This window comes from Myotis brandtii, unplaced genomic scaffold (assembly GCF_000412655.1).
Source record: "Myotis brandtii unplaced genomic scaffold, ASM41265v1 scaffold352, whole genome shotgun sequence".
Taxonomy (NCBI): domain Eukaryota; kingdom Metazoa; phylum Chordata; class Mammalia; order Chiroptera; family Vespertilionidae; genus Myotis; species Myotis brandtii.
Window position 1 is genome coordinate 1,656,610 of NW_005363542.1, and position 16,023 is coordinate 1,672,632.

General features: G+C 41.7%; 1 protein-coding gene across 2 annotated transcripts in view; it reads left to right on the top strand.

Annotated features, from left to right (window-relative positions):
* The window catches only part of SRGAP1 (SLIT-ROBO Rho GTPase activating protein 1), a 256,690-nt gene that overhangs the window by 120,164 nt on the left and 120,503 nt on the right, over positions 1 to 16,023 (top strand). For both annotated transcript variants that reach the window (XM_005871684.2, XM_005871685.2), the window contains exon 3: positions 3,606 to 3,768. In XM_005871684.2, the coding sequence (XP_005871746.1) occupies positions 3,606 to 3,768 (163 nt within the window). The remainder of the gene's footprint in view (positions 1 to 3,605; positions 3,769 to 16,023) is intronic.

Here is a 16,023-nt window from a genome sequence, read left to right on the forward strand (position 1 = left end):
TAGAAATAAATTTTAGTGATGGTTTCCAGGGCAAACAAATGTCAAATGTACCTGACAGAGACTAGAGCTAGAAAGAGGAGACTGGAGCCAGTACTGCATTCACATTTATAGTAACCGTCCTTTTTTGAAGTGAATGCAAAGAAGACAGCTCATTCATCCATTCAGTAAAATTTTTAAAATTGATTTTTAGAGAGAGAGGAAGGGAGACGGAGAGAGAGAGAAGCATCGATGTGAGAGGGAAACATCCATCAGCTGCCCTCTGTACATTCCCTACCAGAGATCAAGCCCTAAACCCCGGCATGTGCCCTGACCGGGAATCGAACCAACGACCTCCAACCAGCTGAGCCACACCAGCAAGGGCTCAGTAAATATTTTTGAATGACACCTTCTGTGTGCTGTCCTGGGTAATGAGTTGTTAACTTAAAACAGGCACCTTAGTCTGACACCTCAATAGAGAGCTGTCACTTTTTGTTTCTCCTGGTTTGTTCACTAGTTTTCTTCAAAAAGTGAGCAACTTGGAATTTTCTTTGACTGGAGTACATTTATTTTTGAATAAATATGGGACTAAAGATAGATGGATAATGTCTACAGAAAGGATGAACCAGGATTAGGAAAAACTCAGACAGTCTTTATTAAAGAGTCAGACAGGTTCATTTTACAGTATATGTAAGTCGAGCCACTGTGCTATAAACCTTAAACTTATACAGTGGTGTATGGTAATTATATGTCAATAAAACTTGGGGGCAGGTAGTCATATAGGCCTCATATGATATGCTGACTCTACTGTGTGCCTTTGGTAAAGTTGCTTAACTCTCTGAGCCTTTTTTTTTCTAACTTATACATTGAGACTTTATGACCATTAAATGAGACACAAAGTTCTTGATATGATTGATAGCTGGCATGAGGTCTACACACAATATTTTTCCTCTCTTCACCAAGCAAACATTAAATATTTAGCACTGTAACTTGACCCATCATTTAAGCTGGACTTTGGAGTCTAGCTCCTATTCAGTTTGGGGATGTTTATAGTGTAGACAGAGATTTTCAACTGGTATGCCATAAGAATTTAAAAACATGCAAAACCTGACTGTTTAGTCAGGGGCATTGATCTTAGGTTGTCAAAATTTTAAAAATGACAACAACCAAGCAGCTGTCCTGTGTGGATGAATCAGAACGATACCTATTTTTTGGGTGTGCCGCAGAGTTTTAGTAATTAGCTTATGTGTGCCATGAGATGAAAAAGGTTGAAAACAGTTGGTGTAGAACAATCCTTGGCCTAACATTGCCCCTGTATGGTGCAAAGATCATAAGTTGGATCTGTCTCCCCAGTTTAAAGTCTCTCTGACACCAGCGTTGGTCTTCAGCACATCCCTGCACCTTGCTAAGCTCCAGTTCTGTCATTGATAGAGGGGGCAGAAAGAATCTCTACCTTAAATGGTAGTGTAAGGATTCAGTAGAGTTAGTCTGTGTAAAGTCTTCAGATCAGCCCCTGGATAAAAAGAGCTAGCTTCATATAGCACTTACTATAGAACTAAGGCATTTTAGTAAGCAAATAATCCCCCAAATAAGTCCTGTTATTTTATGCATTCTGCAAATGAAGTAGTGGTGACACAGAGATGTTACATATTTTGGCCAAGATCATATAGCTAGTAAGTGGTAGTTCTGGGACCTGGACCTGGACCAGCGGTCGCCAACCTTTCGGATCTCATGGACCACCAGTGGTCTGCAGACCACCGGTTCGCGACTGCTGACCTGGATAGTGTAGATCCATATTCCATGCATTCTTTTTTTGTTTTGTTAATCCTCACCAGAGGGTATTTCTTCCATTGATTTTTAGAGAGAAAGGAAGGGAGGGAGAAAAAAGAGAGAAACATTGATGAGAGATACATTGATTGGTTTCCTCTGGCATACACCCTGACTGGGACCAGGGTTCGAACCTGCAACCCAGGTACATGCTCTTGACCGGCAATCAAACTGGTGACCCTTCTGTGTGTGGGTAGACGCTCTAACTGCTGAGCCAAACCAGCCAGAGCCATATTCCATGCTCGCGACATGTGAGCTGCTTCTTACAGTAGGTGCTTAGTAAATGATAGCTGCTGTTGTTATTACTACTACTGTTATTATTAAGTCAATGCCAAGTGTTTATTCAATGAATGGAATAATATTTAAAGCTTACTATAGGCAGGGCATTGAGGAAACAAAAGAAAAGTATGAAATGTCCTCAGATGTTCTTCAACATGAAGAATATACATAGAAGTTAGTATGATGAGGTAACATTTCCCTCTTGGCTGGGTCGATAGAGATTGTCAGTAGAAAGGCTCCCCTTGTCTGCCATTGGCCCACTGCCCTTTGCCTGAGCACTTTGAGGGAAAATCGGGGTTCTCCAGGTGGGGAGCGACTCTCAGTGTGCCAGCTGGGAGAATGGGTGGCCTCTCTCGGGGGTGCAAGTACTAAGACCCTGGATCAGGGGCTTCTTCCCCTACACCCATTCCTACCTCTATCTTCTACTTTGTCTTTTTTCTAGAGATGGTTCTGACTTAATGCAGTGTTCAATCCTGAGTCTGAGGGGCTTATTAACAGAAAGAGCTGACTTAATGATTTATTTCCTAACTGAATTAATATTCAGAGTTATCAATGATTATGAATAATAGGAGGATAACATGTCTGATAAAATGGCACTTATGTCCCTGAGTTAGGGTAAACATTCTATGCCATTTTGCCATTTTACAGTTAGATTTTAATGTCAAAACAAAACAAAGCAAAAAAGCAAACACATAAACGTGGTGGTACTTTGATTTTTTTTTTTTTTTAAGCAGTAACATCCTAATGGGTCAACCTTTTTTTTTTTTTAATTTATTGATTAAGGTATTACATGTGGGTCACTCTTTTTGTCCAGAGTTTTTCTTTAAGATTTTTTACAAGTCTTCTTTCGTGGTTTATATTTTACTTTTAGCTTTTTTATCTAGAATAAACAAGGAGGAGTTAGAAATCTGAAGCTGTTTAAACAGGGCGTGTGACAAGTTATAAGCCAGCAAACTTTGTGGTTCTGTTCACGAGCCTTGAGACAATGCTATAAAGTTCTGGCTCTTTTGGGAGGCTGGAGGTTATGTATCGGGGGTTAATAAATCACACTCACATTTATGTTCCCTGGAAAGCATACCTAGCCAAATCTCTTTTCCAACAACAGCCTGAACAGTCAAAGCAGACTTTGTGTGCAGGGGCAAACCACAGTCTGTCTGGGAGACAGTAGTCTATAGATTTTTATGTAAACATGAACTGCTTTCTTCAATGGAGGCTTTAAAGCCGAAAGCCTGCCTGAGCGCCCTGTATGGTAGGGTCCTATGGCCCTTGTTGGGAGAGTACGTTTTGACCCATGTTCTTGGTCCAGGTTTTTTCTTCAAGCCCAGGAAAGCGCTGGCTCTGTGCCATCACAGCCCGGGAGGCTGCTCTGCTGGCTGTGGAGTGCCCTGGTATGAGCAATACCCAGTGTAAAAGAACAGTGACCAAACCCGTCTCGCGTGGCTCCTGGTTTGCCTTGGTGTCTTCCTCAGCTGACTGGGGCGGCTTTGAAATGGATGGTAATCCTGTCTTTCTTCACCTTGTAGGAAAGACCAGAACTTGTTGTCCCCAGTGAACTGCTGGTATTTGCTCCTGAACCAAGTGAGGAGAGAAAGCAAAGACCACGCAACCTTGAGTGACATCTACCTGAACAACGTGATTATGCGCTTCATGCAGATCAGCGAGGATTCCACCAGGATGTTTAAAAAGGTACCCTCCGTCCGTCCTGCCGTACTGTGCTCTCCCATAACCGCTCTGCCTGTAGCCACAACTGAGAAGGGGCTGGTGCCTTGATTCCTTAACGGGGCTCAAGAAATATTAGGTAAAAAAATAAATAAATGTGTTCATATCCTACTGAAAAGTGAAGCCTGAGCAAGCCTACTTGTAGAGTTAAATCACTGAATCTGTGACTAAACAATGTGAGCAAATTTTTGAAATGAGGAGTGTCTGCCAGTTGCACCTCTGTCCTTAGAGACGGGCTGCCTGCAGTTAGGAAAAACCAAACCCAAGAGGAAGAACTTCTGATTCGGTGTTTGGGGCTCACGCCTGGTCAGAGACTTGTGAAGAACGAGATAACCACATGTGCTGCCCTCTCGGGAAAACGTTATCACAGTTTCTTCTGACTCCCACCAGGCCAGCAGCGGAGGCGGTGATGGAGTGACATGAAAAAAATTCCACAGAGCACAGAAAATTCTGTCCCTTGCATGCCAGCAAGCTTCCTCCTTCCCAAATCCATTAAAAAGGAAGAAGAAACTGGACTTTTAAGTCTTCTTATCATTACTACTAGTCCCAGCCAGCGCTCAGCAGTTTGTTTTTGTTTTTTTAAATTTGGACATTTTTGTTGAGAACAAGAACAAAATTGGACCATTTCCTTTGGAGAGAATGCAGCCACTTGCCCAGTTAGACTAGCTTTCAGTTTGTATGTTTGTAAGACAAGGGTTCGCCCCCGCCCCCGCCCCCACCTCAGCTTTGTACTAGGGGTGCGGTTGCCTATACCAATATCTGTACCTCTATTCAGTAAGTAATTATTAGTTTCAGAAAGTGGGGAAAGAACCAACTTGTGGATTAATGGCATATTTATGTTTCAAAGGGGCCCGTAGAACAAAGATGCAGTGTTAGGCAGGCCAGCTGGAAAACTTCTCAGTCATGTTTGATGTATCCACAGCAGATTTCAGTTCTGACCTAGAACTGTAACTTAGCCAACTCCAAGTCCTCTTTTGCTCTAGTAATTTGGGGGGCGGGGGGAGATGTTTCAAACAAAGGAGAAATGTGAAAAATGTAACAAGACAATATTAATTAACAAGACAATAAATACAAGAATGTCCCGTGCATCTTTAAAAGTAGAGATTTAAAACCAATAGTTTAGACTGAGCCATGAGAGTGAAAGAAATTTCTCCTGCATCAGCCCTTTCAGCCAAGACCTCATTTGGTCAATGTTTGGTTTTGGTTTTTGTTTTTGAGCATCTTCTAGGAGCAGGAGATGGCGTTAGGTCTTGGAGAGGCTCTATAGATGAAGAAAAAACTCGTCCTCATTTATTTATCCATTTAACTAAACATCTTTAAAATGTCTGGCTGGGGAAGCAGAGTTAAAAGACATGTCCCTGCCTGCAGGGAACGCATTACCATAATGAACAGCTCCCCTGCGGGGCTGGAAGGGAGTTCTTCACAGGGACGGACACACTGGCGGTGAGGTCTGTGGGAGAAGGAGGTGGTGGTCAAGCAGACAAGGACAGTGACCTGTTCCCGGGAAAGCAAGAGCGTGGCATGTCCTGGGAAAGGAAAGAGTGTGATGTGACTGGACCAGGGATTGTATGGACGTGAGTGATGGGATGTGAGGCTAGAAAGGACGGTCATATAAAAAGGGACTTTGTATGTCTTGCTAAGGTGTTAGGATTTGTATTTTGAAAATCAAAGCCAAGGCCTTGATAAAGTCGATAGAAACCTAGAGCTGAGAGACGCATGGATTTGGATGTGAATGCCAGCTCTGCTGCATACTTAACTGTATGAGCTCTAGAGGTGATTCTAAAGGCCCACTCTCTGAGGGAGGGGAGGGAGGACTGGGCAGAAGCTGAGCCTATGGAAGTGCTGGACCTCGGGTGGCCCATGGGGGTTGTCTCATTTTTGTCCCCTATCCAGGCAAAGGGCCTCGTCTTTGTTTTGCATCATTGGATTTGAGCTGCCTAGGGGAAGGGCTAAGTAATCTTGGGATGGGGCAACTCCCTTTTGTGGAGGGTAAGTCCTAGAGAGGGATCAGCTGTGAGTCTCAACAGCCAGCAGCCAGTATTCCCAGTAGTTGTGAGAATCAGTTTCTGGCTCTTGAAGAAAAGGTCTGAAGGATGTATAGTCAACACACACACACACACACACACACACACACACACACACATACACACACACACACACACACACACTTGCATGTTTGCTACCTAGAAGTCTCTTCTTATCCTCTGGGAGTCAAAAGAATTACAGTCCTTGGAACTGCGGATTTATAGACTCCTGGTTCCTTTGGCACTTAGTGGGTGAATGGTCTTCTCCTGACCATTGCTAACCGCTGGGAAGTTAATAGTCATTACAATTACAGATATCAAATCCTACCTTCCTCAAGTAAACCCAGCAGACTACACACCCACCTCCCCATGTATATTACTGATGGAAAAGGAAGAAAGGGAGGCAGAGGGCAAAAGAGAAGGACTGGAGGTCACTGAAGAGCCAGGTCAGCCCCTGAGGACACATCTGTCTTCTGGAAGAGCAGAAAGCCAGAACCCTACCTATCAAGTCCCCAGATCTTCAGGTCCCTTTAGGTTAAAAAGCAAACTCATCAGCTGCCTTCCCCTTTTCCAGTTCTTCTTCCAGCATGTGGTTCTGTCAGACGGAGAGAACTTGTCAGATCCCGTCGGAAGTGACCTTTAGAACTCCTATGGAGTCCTCAGTGAGCACAATGCTGTTCTTCTTGGGAAAGGATTTAAGACTTCCTCATTTCCCAAAAATCTTTATGGATCTCCGGCTAGATGCTGGGTTCAGCCTCTTATATCTTATTCAGTTCAGTCAGAGAGAATCCTTTACCAAACTGTAGAGTCAAATAAGAGTTCAGAGCACATCATTCTAGGAGTGTTTTTGGGACCAAATGAGTATAATAATCAAGAAGGCACAGATAGGAATACCTAATTCTATGCATAGGTATAGGGAACAGCTTCAAGACTTAAAGATTAATCACATCAAAACCAGTTGTAGAAATAGTTGCCTCCACTTGCCAGAAGGTTTTCAACATATAGAAAAAGTGAAGCTTTTTTAAAAGAATTTATTTTTTTTTATATATCTATATATATAATCTACACTAATAAAAGACAAAGATGCTAATTGACCATACCTTCGCTACGCCCATCAGCCCATCAGAAGAGTATGCAAATTAACCCAACAAAGATGGCCGTTAAATTTGCATACTGCAGGTGGGGCTGGCAGCGCCCGATGCTGCCCGTGGGATCCAGGCCTCGGATCCGTGACCCGGCGAGGCGGGGCCGAGGGAGGGAGCCGAGGGTGAAGCGGCAAAGGGAGGGAGCGAGGCAGTGGAGAAGGTGGGCTTCGCTCCCTTCTCTGCTTCGCTCCGGTCTCAGGAAGCCCTATTCTTGCAGGAATAGGCCCGAGGAAGCCCTATTCTTGCAGGAATCTTCCTGCAACGGGCCTCTAGTATATATATATTTGAGGCCCAGTGCATGAAATTCATGCATGGGTAGGGTCCCTAGGCCTGGCCAGCGATCAGGGCTGATCTGTGGGGTGACTGGCGGGGTGATCGGAGGGACCCCACTGGCACTCACCTTGTCTGGCCTGGGGCCTGCGGGCTGGGGGCAGCTCCTGTGTTGAGCGTCTACCCCCTGATGGTTAGTGCACGTCATAGCGACCAGTTGTTCCCCTGGTTGTTCTGTCATTCAGTCGATTTGCATATTAGGCTTTTATTATATAGGATTTCTTTATTGATTTCAGAAAGGAAGGGAGAGGGAGAGAGAGAGAGAAACATCAATGATGAGAGAGAATCATTGATTGGCTGCCTACTGCATGCTCCACACTGGGGAACAAGCCCACAACCCGGGCATGTGCCCTAGGCTGGAATTGAACCTGGGACCCTTCAATCCATTGAGCCAAAGCGGCTAGGGCAAAAGTGAAGCTTTTTAAAAACAAAAGCATTACCCAGTTATTTAAATATCGATTATTTCAGATTTAGACCTGTAGAGTTGTACGTAAAGCTTGTTGATCAGAATAACATAGCAATTCATCTTGTAGACTTTGAAGTCAGATATTGTGGGTGTGAGTCTTAGCTTTGCTGATTAGTAGCTATGTGGACTTGGAAGTATTTATAAACCTCTTAAGCCTCAGTTTCCACAAGTATAAAGTAGATATAATAACTTATTTCAGATAATTGTATGGAAGACTTATGGATCATACATGAGAAGCCACTTAGCCCAGTGTCTGGACTTAATACATCCTAACTAACTTCCAGCTATTATCTTTATTATTATGTCTATTGTGCACACGTCCACACACCAGCAATAATTATGTAATGTGAGATTACACTAGACATTATACTAAGTGTGTCCTCATTCTAAGGAGAGACAACCTCCTGTGATAATCACATCCAGGTCATCACAGGGTATTGGTATATCACTTATATTATGATATCCCAAACCATATTTGTAATTGGACTCTGAGAACTGCCCTCACAACTTCCTTGCTTGTGGATGAATTAAAATTTTGGGCCTCACATTTCAACAATTAGTGGGAAATCAGAGACTGGCCCAATGAAAACCTGTTGGCCAACAACCCCCACGGCCTCTCAGTTTCCCCCAAAGCTGTTTCACAGGGGGAGCCTTAACTCTGAGGCTTCATTGATTTCTTGATTCATTCAACAAAAATAGTTATTCAGTTCCAGACTCTTCATTATGTACGGACAGGGCGGGATTCTGCTTTTACACTCTCAGGTTCTGCTTTGCCATTTTAGGAGAAGATCAGAAATTGGAGACTCCTTGTACACAGGGGTTTGTTTCATTATCAGCTCTCCCTTCTCTCCCAAAGAACCAGGATTAATGGGGTGCCTCCTGCCCAGTTTTCCAGCCCTGCCTCCTGGCGTGATGAGACTTTGCTGCCTTCTTTCCATGACTCATGCTGAAGAAAAGAGAGTGTTCTGCATCTGGTTTGGTGCCACGGCCAGAAAATGTGCAGTTCATGTGCTACACACACACGAAGTAATTCATGTCAGCAGTCACAGTTACAAGAAAGACTGCGGCCAGCTTGCAGTAATCACTTTATTTAAGCACCTTATCACATGATCTCATTTACCAATTTTACGAATGTTAATAGAAGTATGTAGTTTAGAGGGAGCAACATAAAGTGGTAGTATTTGAATGTTACATTATCTCTGTGTGTTTTCAATTATCTTCAAGCCTGTCATTTCCCTGTGGATTGTTTTCAGATTATTAATGTTTTTATCTTTCCTTGGTTTGCATAAATATGTGTACAAGTATAATTTATTTTGCTTTTCACCAATAACAATACTATCTGCATGCTACCACTTACTGAATTTTAACCATACACTGACCACTGTGCTCTGTACTTTTAAAAATACATATATAGATTTTTATTGTTGACAGTATTACAGATGTCCCCCATTTCCCCCCCCCTTTTATCTCCTTCTGCCAAGCCCTACCCCCCTGCCCCAAGACCTTCACCACCCTACTGTCTGTGCCCATGGGCTATGCATATAAGTATATAAGTTCTTCGATTTATCTCTTCTCGTCCCCTCCCCCCCCCACACACACACACACCACACACACACACACACACACACACACACACACGGAGTTAATCAGTCTGTTTCATCCCTCCATGCCTTGGGTCTTATTTTGTTAGTCAATTCATTTTGTTCATTAGATTCCACAAATAAGTGAGATCATGTGATATTTGTCTTTCTCTGATTGGCTGGGCTCTGCATTTTTTATACTCTTATAGCTGCCTAATGAACAGATATTATAATCCACCTATCAGGGACGAGGAAGCAAAAGGCTCAGAGAGATAAATTGTAGAGCCAGGCTAACTGGTATATATTCTTGTCTTTGTGCATATGTCTTAGACATAACTTAGATATAGTTACTATGATTCTTGGTGGTTTTGATGGTAACGAGAGATGTTACTCACTGTATAAGTCGGGATTTCAGAGAATTGGGTCTTGGCACTATGGTCTTGGCCCTATTTATTTCTTACGAAAACCCTGAGGAATGATAATTCTGGATAAGGCAGCAAACTCTGTCAGTCATCTGAGTTCTAAGTGGGGATTCGAAGCAACAGAGACTGGCCCAAGCCACTGAGAATTACTCCACTTAGGCATAACTGCCATAGGTTATCAGATTCAGGCTCACAGGAATTAAATTAACCTACTTTTGTCTTGATGATTATGTGGCCTAATTTGAAAGGAAGGATGACAGATTACTAGTGAGATTTGAACTTTGTATTCACCTTTTATTTTGCTCAAAGCCAAATCATATTTTACTTAAATACCCCAATAAGAAAGAAAACAAAGACATTTCCTGGGGGGGCAAATGCTGTGTTTCCAATTAGATCATTTAAAATAAATTAGTATTTAGAAAGATGTTTTAATATAAATTAGTAAAAGACACCAGTCTATTTGAGATCTCTAAGTCTGACCTTATTTTGAAGGAAAGATCCATATGTTTTGAAAACTACTAATCTATATATGAAAGAAAAAGAGCCTCTTTCTTTTTTAATATATAAACACATAGTCATTGTACAAACTTAGAAAATACTAAAAAATGTAAAAATGGAAATAAGAATTACCCACATTAGCACTACCTACTATAGATATTTTGGGCTATCTATTTTCAATATTTCTATAATAAACATATGTGTCTTATACAAACATTACATTTATAGGTATCTTACAAAATTGAGATTTCATTGCATATAACTTGGGAACCAGTTCTTTTCATGTAAAATATTGTTAGTGTTCCCATGTCTGGAAACAGTCTCTTAAAATGGGATATTTCATCCCTATATAATGTTTTAATAACTGCACAGCCAAGTTATTTTCCTGTTGTTTGGACATCTAAATCTTTCACACATCTGTGATTTTCTTATTTTTATGCTACATCGCTTGAAGTAGAATTATTAGGTCAGAGGGTAGCATTAGAATTTCATGCTTTTGATGAAATTCTTACCTTTTGCCTTTCTGGAATAAATTTGGTCATGGCTGTGATTTACCAATGAGTATCTATCCCCTGAACAAATAAAGTGACTACTTTATTATTTTAGCAGAGAGCTAGGCCGTGTGATTTAGCATGCTGATGCAACAGTAGTAAATAATATAACAGGAGGAACTTTTCCAAAGCCTTTTAGTGCAGTGTAGCAGAAGAATTAAATGGTATGCTGGTGGCCTCCAGAGACAGCTTAATTATTGATGGGGCCTGGAAAAATAAGTGAGAATAGTTCGAGCTAACACTGCTAGCCGGTTCTCGAGTTTTATTGATCCTATGACTAGCTCATTTTTCTAGAAATAAATCAAAACCACACTCATGTCTTACAATGTTGTAGGTTTCTGAAATATTTTAGAAACTATTTTTACTTTGTGTTTATGAATTGCTTACCAGGATGGCTGGCACATAGTAAGTGCTTAATAAATAGCAGTTGTTGGTGCTGCTGCTCTTATATTTGCATTGTTACCTCTATGGCTTAGTGACAGCGGGACATGTGTGACTTACCTGGGTATAAATGAGCTGGTGGGCGACTAGATAAGAGCATGCACTGTTGGTTCTGAAGCGTTATTAAAGACTTACAGGGGACACTAAGCAGATGATATATGTGTGTCTCCTTGGAAAGTGCTATCATTTTTTAAAACCTGATGTCAGGTAAGTCGACATTTTGTCATGCAGCATAATGTGGCAGTACCGACACTCATGTTAGTAGTTGAATGCATAATTACATTGAGAATAGTTGTCTAAAAGCACTTGAAATTTATTTATGGTAAAAAAAAATATCTAGAAGTATATGGGCCAAAACTATTTTAAAGGGATATCCCTGTTATTTTACTTTTCTTCTGTTTGTTTATCTGGTATTTTATATTGAACATATTGTATAAGACATACAAGAAAACAATTATTTATTGTAAACTAAAAACTTGGCAGAGTACACCAGTCAGTGTTTTACTGTAAAGAAGTGGGGAAACTATACCCATTAACTAACTCAGCCCCAAATGCTTTTTATTAATGGAGAATTAGCCTGTTCTCCAGGCACACTTGAAAACTATGCATTGTGTATGTAGTGTTAGGATGATTAAAACGAAGGGGAAAAAACATCGTATCAGGGAACTTCTGAGCAAGGTGGCAGTTTGCACATGGGCTCCCACTGCCTTTCCTCCCAAGTTGTCTTTGAAATGACTAATCAAATATATAAATAGGAAAAGCTGGAACAGTCCCTTTAACTTCAAGCAGATCCTAATACAGTGGGGCCTTGACTTACGAGTTTAATTTGTTTCGTGACGGAGCTCGTAACTCAAATTACTCGTATGTCAAATCAATTGTGAACGAGTGAGACACGTGATGCTGGGCTGATGTTGTGGTGTTCACTGTGACGTTCGCTGCGCCAACTAGCGGTGGGTTATCTGAAGCTGGCTCGTAACCTGAATTTTAGCTTGCAACTCAAAGCAAAAAATCGGCCGAGAGACGGCTCGTATCTCGAAAAACTCGTTAGTCGGGACACTCATAAGTCAAGGCCCCACTGTACTCCTTTGCTCACTCTATTGGATCCCACCTCACTCTGAGTTGAAGTCTATAACCCTGTCTCCTTTTTCTATCTTTAGTTTCCTCTACAGCACTTATTCCTTCCTGACATAGTGTATATTTATTTAATGTTTGTTCACTTGCTATTTCCCCTCAAATTAGATGTAAGTTCCTGAGGGAAAGGACCTCGTCTTGTGCACTGAAACAGTGACTGGCACATAGTGATGCTCAGTAAATACTTATCGAATGAATAAATAGTGAATACTTACGGCTATATTAGAAAGCAGAGATGAGTGTAATCCACATAACAGAAAGTTCAAGGCATTTTAGCAAGACCCAGTGTTGACAGGGCTGGATTTAAGCAACACTGTCATGTGCTGTCTACTTCCTAAAAAAGAGAGAAGTCAGAAAAAGGTGTCCCAGGAAACCCAAAAGTACTAGGGAGATTACAGAGAGGGTGAAGATTTAAAAAGCAAGTCCATAAAGTTCTTTCTCACTCCTGGGCTCACCCCTGAGCTGTACAGGTTGGGTCCAATCTTTAGCAGTATACCTACCCATGACTTGGAGAACTGAACTAAGGGATAGACCGTTGCGTGGGTTTTAGACTGGCCACTGGTTGGTACATATGCAAGACAGATCCAAATAGTGTTGGAAACAGAACTGACATAAAAACCACAACCCATCAAAGGCTGGTCAGAATTTGCATCCTGAATCCAACCAGGTTGATTTCCTGATAAAACAAAAATATCAACATTCTACATAAGGTTTAAACAAGACCTAGATTCTCAAAACATAATCTTCAAAATATCTGAATACAATCCAAGAGTACTCAGTATACAAAGAACCAGGAAAACCTCAACTCACGTGGGAGGAGACGAGCAACAGACACCAATTCTGAATGACATAAATGTTGGAATTATCTAACAAGGACCTTTATAGAAACCATGATAAAAATGTTCCAAGAGGTAAGGGCAAGCACTCTTGAAATGAATGGGAAGATAGAAAGTCTCATCAAAGAAATAGAAGATATAAACAAATGGAAATTTTAGAACTGAAAAATACAGTGATCAAAATGAAAAGAAAAAAACAACACACACACAACTCACCAAATGGGTTCCATAGCAGAATGGAGATAACAGAAGGAAGAGTCTGATGCAATTCTGTTGATCTTAAAGATAGAAATTATCCAAACTGAACAACAGAGGAAAAAAAGATTGAAAATAATAATAATTAGTGCCTCAGTAACCTTTGGGACAATCCCAAAAGTCTGCCATTTATGTCAGCAGAGTTCCTGAAGGAGAGGGAGAGGAGAAAGAGTGTGTGCAGAAAAAAAATATTGAAAAAGTAATTGCAAGAAAACGTCCCAAATTTGGCAAATAAAATAAACCTACATATTCAAGGTGTCAGCAAAACCCAAACTAGATGAATCCAAAGAAGTCCATACCCAGACACATTATAATCACATCGAAAATTAAAGATAAAAATATATTGAAAGCAGCCAGAGGAAAATTGATCCATTAATTGTGGGAGAACAACAATTAGATGAATGTGGATTTCTCTATGCACTAAAGGCCAGTAGCACCTTACTGATTGTGCCAACCAAAAGCACCTTCAGATACTAACAAATATCCCTGGGAGTTGCAGAGGGAATTGGCCCTCATTGAGAACTGTTGATTCAAATTGATCCTCTTTTCTCCTAAACAGATTTTTAAAAAGATTTGCTTTTCCAATTTGATTTTTTTACGTCACCTGGTTTACAATTCTAGAATAAACTAACAAACATTAGTTTACTAATGGAGCAGGTCAAAAGGCCAGTTCCTCATTTGCCATAAAGAGGAATAAAAACATTGTTCAGCACCAGGTTTATTTACGTTCGGTTATTTATAAAAGATCAGGACTTAATGAAGTTCCTTTTCAAAGAGCCATAGACACTGAATCCTTGCCCACTATCCTCATCCAGGAAGGAAATTGCAGTCTTAAAGAAAGAACTGATGAGGAGAGAACATTCCAACCATGTGTCTAGGTGTCTGCACTTGAGAACGGAGTTTACAGCAACCCGAGAACAGTATTCAGGTTGCTAGCCAAGGTTTCTTACCAGTTGAAGACTCTGTTTGCTTCCACATGGTAGGATTCTAAAAAGATTTTCAGCAGCTGCAATAAATGCCATATTAAGGGATACTGCACATATAGCAAATATTTGAATTAAGGGACACGTGCGATACCTTGAATTATAGCAACCCAAAAATATGCAATTGTAAGGAGATACCGAATATGGCTGTCAGATTGACTTTAGTACCTTTTACATCTCAAAGGAAAAAATATTTTCTCATTATTAGGTAAGTAAGTAGAAACAAACAGATATTTTACCAACTAAATACTTTGTGAGCTTAACATAGGACTTCTAAAAATAAAAATTTTTGACACAGTATGTATGAACTATTTAGACTGAGAAAAACCAGTGATGTTCAATAATTGATAGTAAATAAATACATGTACCATTTTTACTTTTTAAAATTTGATCGTTTCAATGGAACAGAGAATCATAATTGGCTAATGCATGGGCTTGAATAAACATGCCCATAAAAATTTCATCTCTTTAGGTCTAAAGATGGAGATTGCAAGGATTGACTAAAATAATTCTCTTTTATTATTTGGCAATCCTATATAATAAAAGCCTAATATGCTAAGTCTCTGGCCGTCCAGTCGTCCGTTCAACCAATCAAAGTGTAATATGCTAATGATATGTTAAGGCTGCTCAACCACTCACTATGACATGCACTGACCACCAGTGGGCAGACGCTTCAACCGGTAGGTTAGCTTGCTGCTGGGGTCTGGCCAATTGGGACTGAGCAAGATGGGCTGGACACGCCCTGGAACCTCCCGTGGCCCCTCCCTGGCTGACCAACCTCATGCATCCCTCCCCGGCCCCAATCATGCACCGGTTGGGTCCCTCAGTTTGGCCTACGCCCTCTCGCAATCCGGGACCCCTTGGGGGATGTCATAGAGCCAGTTTCAGCCTGATCCTACTAGTCAGGTCAAGGGACCCCACTGGTGCACGAATTCGTGCACCGGGCCTCTAGTCCTATATAATAAAAGGCTAATACGCAAATTGACCAAACGGCAGAACAACCAGTCACTATGACATGCACTGACCACCAGAGGGCGGACACTCAATGCAGGAGCTGTCCCCTGGTGATCAGTGTGCTCCCACAGGGGGAGCGCCACTCAGCCAGAAGCTGGGCTCACAGCTGGTGAGCACAGCAGCAGTGGCGGGAGCCTCTCCCACCTCCACGGCAGAGCTAAGGATGTCTGACTGATGGCTTAGGCCCACTCCCTCCTAAGCCATCAGTCAGTCATCCCCTGAGGGCTCCCAGACTGTGAGAGGGTGCAGGACGGGCTGAGGGACCCCCCCCCCCCCCGCGGCCGGTTGCAATGACACGCATTGACCACCAGGGGGCAACGCTCAATGCAGGAGCTTCCCCCAGCCCGCAGGCCCCAGGCCAGCCAAGGTGGCCCTGATCGCCAGCCAGGCCTAGGGACCCTACCCATGCAGAAATTTCATGCATCGGGCCTCTAGTATCTTATATTTCCATTGAAAAGTCATGACAAATCCACTGTAACTTCTTTTCTTTCCCTTTTCATTTTTTCCCCTGCACCTTACTGAGACCAGCTTTCCTTTCCAAAACAG